Source organism: Lissotriton helveticus, chromosome 8 (genome assembly GCF_964261635.1).
Source record: "Lissotriton helveticus chromosome 8, aLisHel1.1, whole genome shotgun sequence".
Taxonomy (NCBI): Eukaryota; Metazoa; Chordata; class Amphibia; order Caudata; family Salamandridae; genus Lissotriton; species Lissotriton helveticus.
Genome location: NC_136069.1, coordinates 441,604,313 through 441,617,110, shown reverse-complemented (window position 1 = coordinate 441,617,110; position 12,798 = coordinate 441,604,313). Strand labels below are relative to the sequence as shown.

General features: G+C 47.1%; 1 protein-coding gene across 1 annotated transcript in view; it reads right to left on the bottom strand.

Annotated features, from left to right (window-relative positions):
- COG3 (component of oligomeric golgi complex 3) overlaps positions 1-12,402 on the bottom strand; it is a 450,848-nt gene extending 438,446 nt beyond the window's left edge. Inside the window, exon 1 of the mRNA XM_078657314.1 lies at positions 12,011-12,402. Within this exon, the coding sequence (XP_078513440.1) occupies positions 12,011-12,166 (156 nt within the window). The 5' untranslated portion in view covers positions 12,167-12,402. The remainder of the gene's footprint in view (positions 1-12,010) is intronic.
- Between the last annotated feature and the right edge of the window lie 396 nt (positions 12,403-12,798).

Genomic DNA, 12,798 nt, shown 5'->3' with positions numbered 1-12,798 from the left:
CCGCGCCTGCATCCATAATATAGGGCTGGCGCAGAGGCAAAGGGGTTTCCTCATTTGCTCTCCCCAGTGCAAATGAGGGGATACCCTCTTATGATAGTGCTGGAAATACATATGTACTAGGGATATCTGTATTAAAGAATGGGCTGCACAAGCAATTGCAGCCCTTTATTACCAAATTGCGCCAGGGGCGCACGAAGTTAGAGTACATGTCTATTGCGTCCCCCGGGGCACAGTGTATATTACAGCCCCAGGGCTTCCACCTTTTTCTGTCCCGAATTAATACTCCAACATTCAGTGTTCTGTAGCTGATGTTATACCAGTACCGTATCCATTATAAATTGATACTTGTATAGCGCACTACTCACCCGCAAGGGTCTCAAGGCGCTTGTACGAATACCGCTGTGGAACCCATCCTGGCTTTCCCTGTGAGGTGTCCACTCCTGGGCACCCCCAAGGTGGAGGCCAGGCATCCTTAGCGTTGTGGGGGCCGTTGTGGAGATTAAGCAAGCTATTGCCCAGAGTTGCAGAGTGGGACTCCATGATTGGAATAGGCACCGAGGCGAGAATTATCAGGTCCGTGGAATTTGAGCCCAAGACCCGCCGAGGCGGGGAATTGAACCCTGGTCCCGGCCTAGACCTCTGCATCAGGGCCTGCGCTCTAACCATTGAGCCACACTCAAACTTTTCCAAAGGCGAAACCGTTGCATTGTAAATGCTTGTTAAATGTAGGCAATACAAGTGTATTCACCAATGACAACAGGGAGCTGATCTTAATAGTGTTGTTTACAACTGCCGGTGTCCACAGATTTACATTTTGCTTATAAACGTCCATTGGAACTCTGTCCGGGCCAGGAGATTTACAACTCAGGCTCTTATTTACCTATAATTTCTTCAAACCCCTCCCCCCCCCCCTCCAAATTCAATGAGGAACAACAATGTATCCATGTCTCAACTTAGTCATTGTTGAAAGAGGAGAAAATGTCCCCAAGTAAAATGCCCATCTCTCTGCCGGTGTAAATTGCGTACAGGATTTGGGCATCTGTGTCCTTCAAGAAATTAAGATTAATGATCTTTAAGAATGCGCAATTATTTTTGTTAGCACTCACTAGCTGCAAATTATCCAAGGATTGCTCTCCAATATTGGCTTTCCTATCCTTGATAACGGACTTATAATCCAATCTACAAGCTCTTCAATATTACGAGGCTTGCTTTTTAGGGCGAACATCAAATTCTTATGCACATGTACACTGTCAAAGCACCCTTTTAAATTTTACTACTTTGCATTTTATTGGAACTGTCAAAAACTGTTTTATAGTCATGCATAGCTTATTGAAACATTTCATTATTATAGGAGGAGATGCAGTCATCTAGGCATCATAATATGTCACCCATTATTTCACTTAACAAATGTGCTACCATAAGGTTAGGATTAACGCACTCCCACTTGAGTAACACAACTTTATTCTTATTAACTTCCACAGATAAAGTCCTCTTAAGGAGTGATAAAATATTTTCTCCAGATTGGATAAACAGATATAATTGAATCGGTTCACTAAACCTATTTTCCTCTACCATAAAACGTGTAACCGAACGTCAGCTATCACTAGATAGGAGTAAGAAATCATTAGTACTACCTAGACCTCTACCAGTGTAAGTTGGTGCTCTAATGGAAGAACTCCTTAAAAAAACTAAAAACGGAAGAACATCTCATATTTTATTAAAATACCATTCAATGCATTGTCTTGCAGAGCATGCCTTCACGATTTGGGGTTTATATCCCACAGGCAGGGCCAGCAGATACTTGAAAAAGATAGACGTTGACATCCGCTGTCCATAAAATTGATGCATTCCCCTTTTCAATCTCATACCAGGCAGTCTAATGATTTTCAGATTTTGTGTATGGCTACCAAATCTTGGTTACTAAATGCAATATTGTAAGAGTTTGGCACTACAGTTTTGTGGCAACATCTTCCTTTTGAAAGTAAGCACTGAACATTTAAGTGAATCCAAGCAGGTCCACACTAACTTGCAAGGCAATAAAATAATCAAAATCAACAACACGCCCTTGGCACACCACGATCTGGACTTAGTCGCTGGTGTGAAATAGGAAGTGTAACTGTCAATTTTATAAGCATCAACAGCCCAAGTTAATTGTAGGCAGAAACGATTGTTGTTTAATATACTTAATCCAGTCAAGGTTAATTTACATACATTTGGACCCAGATATATTCCATGACATAAAATTAATTATGGCCTCCCTTGGCCTTCCCACCTCATCGTTTATAATACCATTGGCTTACTCTGCTTCAGGTGTTCTTGCTGTGAAATGTGTGTATGTTGACGGTGTTCTTTGATCCAGACTGCATATTTATGGTCTTTATAGGATGCATATTGGTTATGTCAATATAGCAGGTCTAATGAGTCCAATGGCAACAATCTATTATGAGTAGGCACGTTATAAAGGTTTCTGAGAACTGGCTAGGTTTGAGCTCAGATGGCGCATTAAAGATTTGGCATACATTTTGACTGTCATAAGATTGAATGCCATATTTTCACACTTCTTTATCAGCTGAACGCTGATACATAGTATAACCTTAGTATGAATGAGCTGTTGATGACATACATGAGGAAGGCACAGATTTGGGGTATTAACTGTATCAATGTAGCTACTCACAGAAGTGAAGCAGTATATATCCCCTAAAGAGGAGAAGAATGAAAAATGTGCTGCAGTAATTCTAGATTTGGGAGTGGTTGGGACAAACAGAAAGTGTGATTGTCAGTAGGGAAAATGCAGTTATTAAATGTTTTCGTAGGAGTGGCAAAGTTCCTGTTCTGGGAGAACAGCAAATAACAGCATGCATGAAGAATTCACTGGGCAATGGTTAAGAGTTATCCATGAGTGTCAAAGGTCTTCATGGCTCCAATAAAAAAGGAATTATACATAGTACATGCTCAAGCAGGAGATTCCACAGATACTCTCAATTTGTGAGCCCCATCTCATAGCCATGTATCAAGTTATATTTTAACATAAATCTGTTATCCACTTCAGTCGCATGGCAAAACAGACAGGTGAGGTTCTCATCGCTTACTGTAAAAACATACCTTTCACGTGCACAGGAATTAAAAAGTAAAGACAGAAGCTTGATTTTTCACGCTGATTTGAGACCCAGTATTAACCACAACTAGGACTGAATACGTTCCCATGATGGCCAATCTCAATAAGCCACTTCACCATGCTTGGAATGGTATCAAAGCTGATCTATAACGCATAAAAACACTCTGATACTTCTCTGCACTGGAAAACAAGAATATTCCACTGGTAACAATTTTTCTTTTGGGGACTAATTCAATTAACAAACGTTTGGCAACAAACAGTCTAAAAAATGTGAAAAAAAAATTCTGACCAAGGCAAACTTCAAACATTTCATAATGCTACTTTAAATGGTGAACATAGAGAAAGTTGGAGAAGATCTTGGGTCCAATGACAGACATCAAATTTTAGGAAGAAAGGTTAGTGGATCTGCCAAAGAACACAACCTGTACACAACAAATGTATCTAACACAGAGGCTTTATAAAACATTATAATGGATTGGCACTCTACACACACCCAACTACCTTAAGCTAACCCAATAAAATCTGACCTGTGCTGGAACAGATCAGGAGACAGACCACATTCCATTCATAGGCTGAGCTTCTGCTGAATTGTAAATATATTTGATGGTGGCTCTAAATGTGATAGAAGAGTTATTGTGATAGCACATCATGTCAAATCTATGCAGGGGAGTGGGATTCCTATTGTTCCACCACAGAGAACATATTATTTAGAGTCAAGGACAACAAGCGTTTGTTTATAGTTTGTCCTTGGAACAAGTAGGCTCAGCCTCCTGCAGCACAAATCCTTTGGCTACCAGTTTACAGTACTACATTATGGATCAGGGAAGTTCATTGTCTTCGGGTAAAGTAATATTTATGTCCCTCTGTTAATGTTGTTTGAACTTGTATTTATGATTCATTATTGCAAAGACGTAATTATTAGAAGGAGAGCGCTAAGGAAATGTTGTAAGCTCGGACTGCACTACTGACAGTGTTTCCACTATACAAATGTGTACACACATTTGCAAACTTTAACAATATTAGGCTACCTATAATGGTCCCAGAATGCTCTTTGATTAGATGCAAATTATTTCCAGAATCTTGAAAGCAAGCTTGATAATTATTTGCTTTCAAAATAAAATGCTCACCAACAACCCAAGTGATAAAAAAGAGTTTTGCTAATCTACACTGGAATTTTAGATACCAGTTCTTTGATGCATCATCTAATAACGTGTATTGGTGCATGCTAGTATTTCCAAAGAACATTCATAATGGAAGATCAGTTTGGCCAGTTTCAACAAGATTATAGGAAACATTATTATAAGCAAGCACTGGCAAAGACAATAGGTCTGACATTGGTGGTAAGCCTTTTGGTATTGTCACTGCTTGTCTTATATTGACATTGTTTTGGTAAAACTTCATTGTTGTGGGAGCTGATGGGCCCTCACCATTATAAGAAACATAGGCAAAAAAGCAAAAATATGTTTAGTCTCGAAAAGCACACAGTGCCAGAGTAGTTCCCTGCACTGAACAAAACTACTTTGTGTGCCAATATGCTCCTTGTGAAGGAGAACAATGTTGTCATTCAGTTAAGCCAGCTGATAAATAGATGAGAGAGATAGAATGTCAATAAAAACAAAAAAAGGTCTTGGTTAAACACAAGACCTAATCAGTGGCACAATTCTTAAAGAAAGTCGCAGGATTGAACCCATGGTGTATGTTCTGGCATTAGTGCACATTTACGACTTTCATGAATTCACAAGAATTTCCAGACATAGCCAAGAAATCGTACTCCTAGACAATATTTGTGAACTGCATTTTAGCACGAGCAAATATGCACATGCAGATTTGCTCATGCACAAATCTACTGAGCGTTTACAGGTTCACTTTTCCTCCAAACACTTTTTTCCCAAACCTGGAAGAAATTTTACTTCTGCCCTCGACAGGAGTACATTTCCAACCTTTCTCAGTATGGTCAAAAAAATCAGATAAGAACTGGTGATCACCCCCAAAAACATGCAAGTTAGTCGGTTTGCACATACTCAAAATGGCATTCGAACCCTGGAAAAATTGTTGATCACTACCTCCAGATCCACTATGCAGATTTGCAAAAAGGTGGCGAAATAAGAGAATTACTAGTATTCAAACCCTAATATGGTATGGGCCCCAGCATAATCAGAGAGGCTATTTTCAGAGCTTTTATATAATGACTTTACTGCTGTAATTTGTCGCCACACTACATGGCATCAAAGAGACAAGTGAATGTTTTTACAGGGTAAGTAGATTTTAGAATCAAACTGTCCCATGGACAAGTAGATATGTTATTAAATTCCACACCCCTGCTATCATTTGTTTTGAAGGAAATGAGGTCCCAAAACTTAAGCACTTAACCAATCTTGTGGCCATAGAAAACTTGATCCACTCACTAACATGTGCCACTTCTGTATTGCAAAAAAGGGAGTGGAATTCCCCTTTGAGGATCCAATGCTTAAAAGTAGTTCCACAAAAGTTGGATAACAGGACTTAATATATGACAGATTCAACCTAATGTCATATTCCCGGCTGTTAAGTGGGCAAACCCAATATATATCTTCAATAGCAGAAGGAAATAATACAGGTCACAACCTTTTCAGGGAAAAGGAGAACAGGCAAGCGTCTCTCACTTCTCTCTTCGGAGTGTTGTACTATTAGCTAGGGAGTGTTAGGAGCCCCAACAAAAAAACACACAAGGTAACCCAGAAGCAGACAGGGAACATCTGAACAATATCAACTCAGTTTCTAAGATCACCTTCCAAGTCAAAGCACTGGAAGGCTCAGACTAATTGGACAAAATAAATAAATAATAATAATGGGAAATTAGCTTCTTGATCATTTTCAATAAGAATGCAGGGTCAAATTAAGCATCGAGACTACCAATGCCTCAAATAGCCAATAACGTATTATCATCATTGACAACGGATATGTATGCCTCCCAATAGTTGATATATCAGCAGTGTCTGACATGGCCAATCTTTCCTCTCCAAAAAACACAATAACAAATGGGATAGAAGAAGGTTGTCCTTAGATGGTTCAGCTCGGTCTTAAAAGCCGCTCCTAGCAAGAAAAAATATCCGATTCTCTCCCTTACTCATCCTCTAAGGCTATATCATATCCTTAACATTCTTTAACTTGTACACTGAATCGCTTTATACCTTTCCATTAAAACCAAACTATGTATATACCTTGGTCAAAGAAAACAACGTGAGCACTTATGCAACACAATCCATTACATATCTAGGGTCTAGGACACACTACAGAAAGCCTCAAATAAATCGCACCCAAGAGAGTCTGGTAAAGAAGATAAATATTGTCCTAAAGGTGGCCATCAAATGGACTAAGTAATAAAGGGCAAAATACATGTAAACCTTCTTCTAAGCACTTTAAAGTCCTCGACTTTATAAGCACACAACTCTACTGCCAGTCGCCAAGTCATAACAAACCATCCTCATTTATACAACCAAGAAAAATATTGATGGCAGAGCGAGGGAGTCATTTTGTGCTTAACACTTAGGTCTTTTCCTACAAAATTGCTCTGTATGGTGAGCCCTTTTTGCTGACTCTTCTAATCTTTCATACCGCCCGTTTTACTCACACTATTTGCAGGATTACATGAACCCAGGTGGAATAGTCAGAATTTATCGCAAAAAAAAAAAAACTTACTGAGAAGTAACATACAGCTTTTTAATAATCTCGGTATCCACAGTAATCTGATAATATGGTTTTAAAAGATTTACTAACTTCTTTTACACACTTGTGTCACTCAGACTTTTTTATCTAAACCCCATGTACTGCTATTTTATTTTAGAGAGTCCGAACAAACAGGGTCAGAAAAGAGACCCCCTGATCTTGCTTGCATGCCAGGTCAACCCCCTGCTGCCCAACAGGTCCACCTGCTCTGCTACCCGCTCGGAGCCGAACGCGAGTTCCCGCCAGCTGTGATCGCCGTCTGTTTGTGATTTGTTACATGTTATGCTGTTTCTTGATTCCATCCTCTGCATAATTTGTACAGTGTGTCCCGTTTATTTGTGATTCTCCCGCCCAGCGTGTCCCCCCAACCCCCCCTTATTGCTTCTGTAACCCTCTTTCGCACGCCGCTGCCCCCTGCCTCCACCCCCCCTCGCCACCCCGGTCCCACCTCCCAGCTGCTCCTCCCTCATCGCCTTAAATGGCGGCCGCAGCTGGACAACAGGAGTGAACCCTAACCCTGCTTGCAGGCCAGGTCACCCCCTGCTGCCCAACAGCTCCACCTGCTCTGCTACCCGTTCGGAGCCGAACGCGAGTTCCCGCCAGCTGTGATCGCCGTCTGTTTGTGGTTTGTTACATATTGTGCTGTTTCTTGATTCCATCCTCTGTATTATTTGTACAGTGTGTCCCGTATATTTGTGATTCTCCCGCCCAGCGTGTCCCCCCACCCCCCTTATTGCTTCTGTAACCCTCTTTCGCAAGCCCTTCCCCCCTGCGGCCACGCCCCCTCGTCGCCCCGCTCCCACCTCCCAGCTGCTCCTCCCTCCACGCCTTAAATGGCGGCCGCTGCTGGACAACAGGAGTAAACCCTGACCCTGCTTGCAGGCCAGGTCACCCCCCTGCTGCCCAACAGCTCCACCTGCTCTGCTACCCGCTCGGAGACGAACGCGAGTTCGCGCCAGCTGTGATCGCCGTCTGATTGCCGTCTGTTTGTGGTTTGTTAAATACTGTGCTGTTTCTTGATTCCATCCTCTGCATTATTTGTACAGTGTGTCCCGTTTATTTGTGATTCTCCCGCCCAGCGCGTCCCCCCACCCCCCCTTATTGCTTCTGTACCCCTCTTTCGCACGCCGCTACCCCCTGCGGCCATGCTCCCTCGCCGCCCCGCTCCCGCCTCCCAGCTGCTCCTCCCTCCCTCCCCGCCTTAAATGGCGGCCGCTGCTCGGCCACTGGCATGCGCGCCGCTGGCATGCCAAAGGCAAGCCCGTCTGAGCCCGTCCGCACCTGGACCACGCCCAGCGCCTGAACCCCTTGTCCCCACACACGCCACACTCCGATACAATGCCAGCACCCTTTGCGCTCTCAACACCGGCCGAGACCACCGTTGTTTCCAGGCCGCCCCGAAACACACCCACGGACCCTTCTCCTGCCACAGCTGCAACTTCACATGGGACAGAACCACCAAACCACCACGGACCGGACCCAACCACCTCCGCTGCATACTCCTCAACACCCGCTCCGCCTGCAAACACGCCGTCGAGCTCTGGGACATGCTCAACACCGCCGCCCCAGACGTGGCCTTCCTGACCCAGACATGGTGGAACGACTACTTGGCACCTGACATCGCCATTGCCATCCCGGACGGCTTCAAGATTTCCCGCAGAGACCGCACCAACGGAATGGGAGGAGGAATAGCCATCGTCAACAAGTCCACCCTCCAGGTCCACATCCTCGCAGACGTCTGCCTCTACTCCGCCGAACACCTTCGCTTCCACATCCACACCGACCCCAACACCACCCTCAGAGGAACACTCATCTACAGACCTCCTGGACCCCAGGTCCTCTTCAGCGACTCCATCGCTGACCTCGCCAGTACCCACTCACTTGCCTCCACGGACTACATCCTCCTTGGGGACCTAAACTTCCACCTCGAGAACAACAATGACGCCAACTCCGCCACCCTGAGCGCCAACCTCGCCAACCTTGGCCTCCGACAACTCGTCACCGAACCCACATACACCGCCGACGGGGAACAGCCTTTACAACGCGGGCATTACCACGCGCTGCCGTTACTACGCTGCTTTTACAACGGAAGTCGTTTCAACGACTTGTGCTGGAGGGCGCTGTTGGACAAGGAATAGTTTAATTTTCTATTCTAACACCTTCCCTACTGTAACGTGGGCTGGAGTTGGACAGAAAATTAAACTATTCCACTATCCAGCGCAAGTCGTTGTAACGACTTGCGTTGTAAAAACAGCGTTGTAATGGCACGCGTGGTAATAGTCTGCGTTGTAGTGTCATACAACCGCTGCCGGCCACACGCTCGACCCAGTCTTCTCCACAAGCACCCACGTTGCCTTCAACCACACCACCGAACTCCACTGGACTGACCACCGATGCATCCACTTCACCTTCAAGAAACTAACCACGCACCACCGCACCCAACAGCTGCCTCCCCGCTGTTGGAGCAAAGTCACTGAAGACCAGCTGACCTCCACCCTCGCCCAGAACCCACCCGCCGACCCGACCGACACAGACACCGCCGCCCGAAATTTCAGACAGTGGATCGACGACTGCGCCAACACCCTCGCCCCAATCAAGAAACCCTCCATCAACCACCCCAGCAAGAAAGCCGCCTGGTTCACTGAAGTACTCCAGACCTCCAAACATACTTGCCAGAAGTTGGAGAAGAAATGGCTCCACGACCGCACACCAGGCAGCCACGCAGCACACAAGGACGCCATCCGTAGACATCACCACCTCATCAGAACAGCCAAGAGATTTTCCTTCAAAGCCCGACTGGATAACAACGCACACGACAGCAAATAACTTTTCAACATAGTGAAGGAACTCTCCAACCCCTGCGCCAACACCAACGACATCCCACCCTCGCAAGATCTGTGCGACTCACTGGCCACCTTCTTCCATCGCAGGATCGCCGACATCCACGACAGCTTCAACTCCTCATCCGCCCCGACCGCAACAGACCCCACCCTGAACGCCACCTGCACCAACTAGCTGACCTACTGGCCCCACGCAAACGACGAAGAGACACGCAAAGTCATAAACTCCATCCACTCAGGATCTCCATCAGACCCCTGCCCACACCACGTTTTCAACAAAGTTGACGCAACCATCGCACCCCAACTACGGAGGTTATCCACATCTCCTTCGACACAGCGACATTTCCGGAGAGGCCCAAGGACCTCAAGAACTTCCGGCCCATCTCCCTGCTCCCCTTCCTGGTGAAGGTCATCGAGAAAATCGCCAACATACAGCTGACCCACCACCTCGAAGACAACATCCTAGACCCATACCAGTCCGGATTCAGACGAAACCACAGCACCGAGACTGCCCTCATCGCCGCCACAGACGACATCAGGCGCCAGCTAGACAATGGCGAAACTTCAGCCCTCATACTCCTGGACCTATCAGCCGCTTTTGACACGGTCTGCCACCGCACACTAAGAACACGCCTCCAAGAAGCCGGAATCCAGAAGAAGCCCCTGGACTGGACCACGTCCTTCCTCTCAGGCAGAACCCAGAGTCCGCCTCCCGCCCTTCCGATCCGAAGCCACCGACATAATCTGCGGCATACCCCAAGGCTCATCCCTCAGCCCGACCCTGTTCAACGTCTACATGGCCCCCCTCGCACAAGTGGCCCGCCAGCATGACCTGAACATCATCTCCTACGCCGACGACACCAAGCTCATCCTCTCCCTCACCAAGGACCGGCACACCGCCAAAACCAACCTCCACGAGGGAACGAAGGCCGTCGCCGAGTGGATGAGGAGCAGCTGTCTGAAACTGAACTCGGACAAGACGAGGTCCTCATCCTAGGCCCCACCCCCTCTGCATGGAACGACTCCTGGTGGCCGACCACTCTGGGAACAGCTCCAACACCCACAGACCACGGACGCAACCTCGAAATCATCATCCATGTCAAAGCAGGTCAACGCCATCTCCTCCTCCTGCTACAACACCCTCTGCATGCTTCGCAGGATCTACAAGTCGATCCCGACTGAAACAAGAAGAACCGTGACTTAAGCCCTCGTCAGCAGCAAGCTAGACTACGGCAACACACTTTACGCAGGAATCCCGGCCAAACACCTACGACGACTACAATGGATCCAAAACGCCTCTGCCTGACTGACCCTCAACGTCCCCCGCCGCAGTCACATCACCTCCCACCTTAGAGACCTGCACTGGCTCCCGTCAACAAGAGGATCACCTTCAAGCTCCTCACCCACGCACACAAAGCACTCCACAACACCGGACCAGCCTACCTGAACAACAGACTCAGCTTTTACACCCCCGCCCGCCAGCTCCACTCCACCCCACCCCACCAGCCTCGCACTTACCACCGTCCCGCGCATCCAATGAACAACATCCGGCGGCAGATCTTTCTCCTTCCTCGCCGCCAAGACCTGGAACACCCTCCCCACGCATCTGCAACAGACTCAAGACCTGCTCACCTTCAGAAGGCTCCTCAAGACCTCGCTCTTCGAGCAGTAGCAGCACCCCCCCCCCTTCAGCACCTTGAGAACCTAACGGATAAGTAGTGCGCTTTAGAAGTTCATTGATTGATTGAACACTGTAAAGATTTTTATTAATCATAAAAGAAAATGTATTACTGAATAACATACATTGGTGCTCAATGCACAAATATCCGATAAATACCAGTCACTTTCCCCCTGTTAAATTCAGGCAGGTTTAAAGAGCAGAAATGTAACAGAGGCTGAGAACTTTATCGCAACACTTATTACAGTGAAGCCTGCGCAGACAGGTGTGAGTTCAAGGAGATATGTCGCGTTGCTAAGTTACAGGATTTGCACAGATAACACACCAAAAAGTCCTACTCCCCGATAGATAATTATCACTGCTAAAGAAGTAGAGAAGTATCCACCCTCATTACTTAATACAGTGAAAATTAACCATAGCCATCAGAGAAACAAGTATTACGTTACCACGTACAAGTCCTGCACCTCGACACAAGATGCAGTGGGGATGGGGAGAGGTATTCAACCTTTTAGGACATTGCACACATAGCCTTCAACCCTCACTGTGGGAATACCACCGATATACCCTCTATCCCATTCAGGGAGGAGGGACCAGGTTCTCTCTCTTTCTTTCCTGGGTGGCCAATGCCCCCATGTCCCTTTCCTGGGTTACACCTCTCCATGTTTCTCTCACCTCAGAGGGAACTGGTAGGCTCTCAGCCGCCGACCGCAGCTCCAGCACGGAATCGCTCTGGCGCTCTGTGAGGGGCGCGCGGGGCTCAGGTCTGCGTTCCCAAAGTGACAGTCTCTCGCGTGCCTCACGCTCACCGGGGTCAGGAGGCTCCGCCATCCCCACCAGCTTCCTGGAGCATTCACAGCAACATCCTGGACCAGCGGACACGTCAAACGCCGACCCGGAAGCGATCCTGCAGATGACCACTGCGCCTGCCTCCAAAACCCGGAAGCATCCCGAAGCCTGTGCAGGCGGCGTGTCACGTGACAGCTGTTAGCGGCTGTGCTGTCAGATTTCTCCCGGTGTACTATCGATAGAGCCACCCCATCTGGCTTTACACCCCCCGCGTTTCCACGCATGCGTATAATTATGCGCATGCGTAGAAACCCCATGTCTTGGCTGCCTGTATTTTGAAGCACCCCACTCTACTGCCCGTGTACTGCGCATGCGTGTGATTACACGCATGCGCTTTCAAGATCCAGCCGCGAACACTCCTCCTGCTCGAGCAGCCTTAACCCCATAGCTGCCAGCCAAGGCCAAGGCTGCAACTGAGAACAGAGCAGAAGGAGTCAGGCAGCGGCTGCACAGCTGCTCTCCCACACAGTAAACTAAAGGCAGAGGGCACTGGCAGCTCAGAGCGAATGAAGCATCAATTGTATTTATTAATGGCAGCCACAGCAGGTCAGCTGCACCTATACACCGGCGCCGCGGGCTCAGGGAGGTGCACTGGCAGGGAGAGCTCTGTCAAT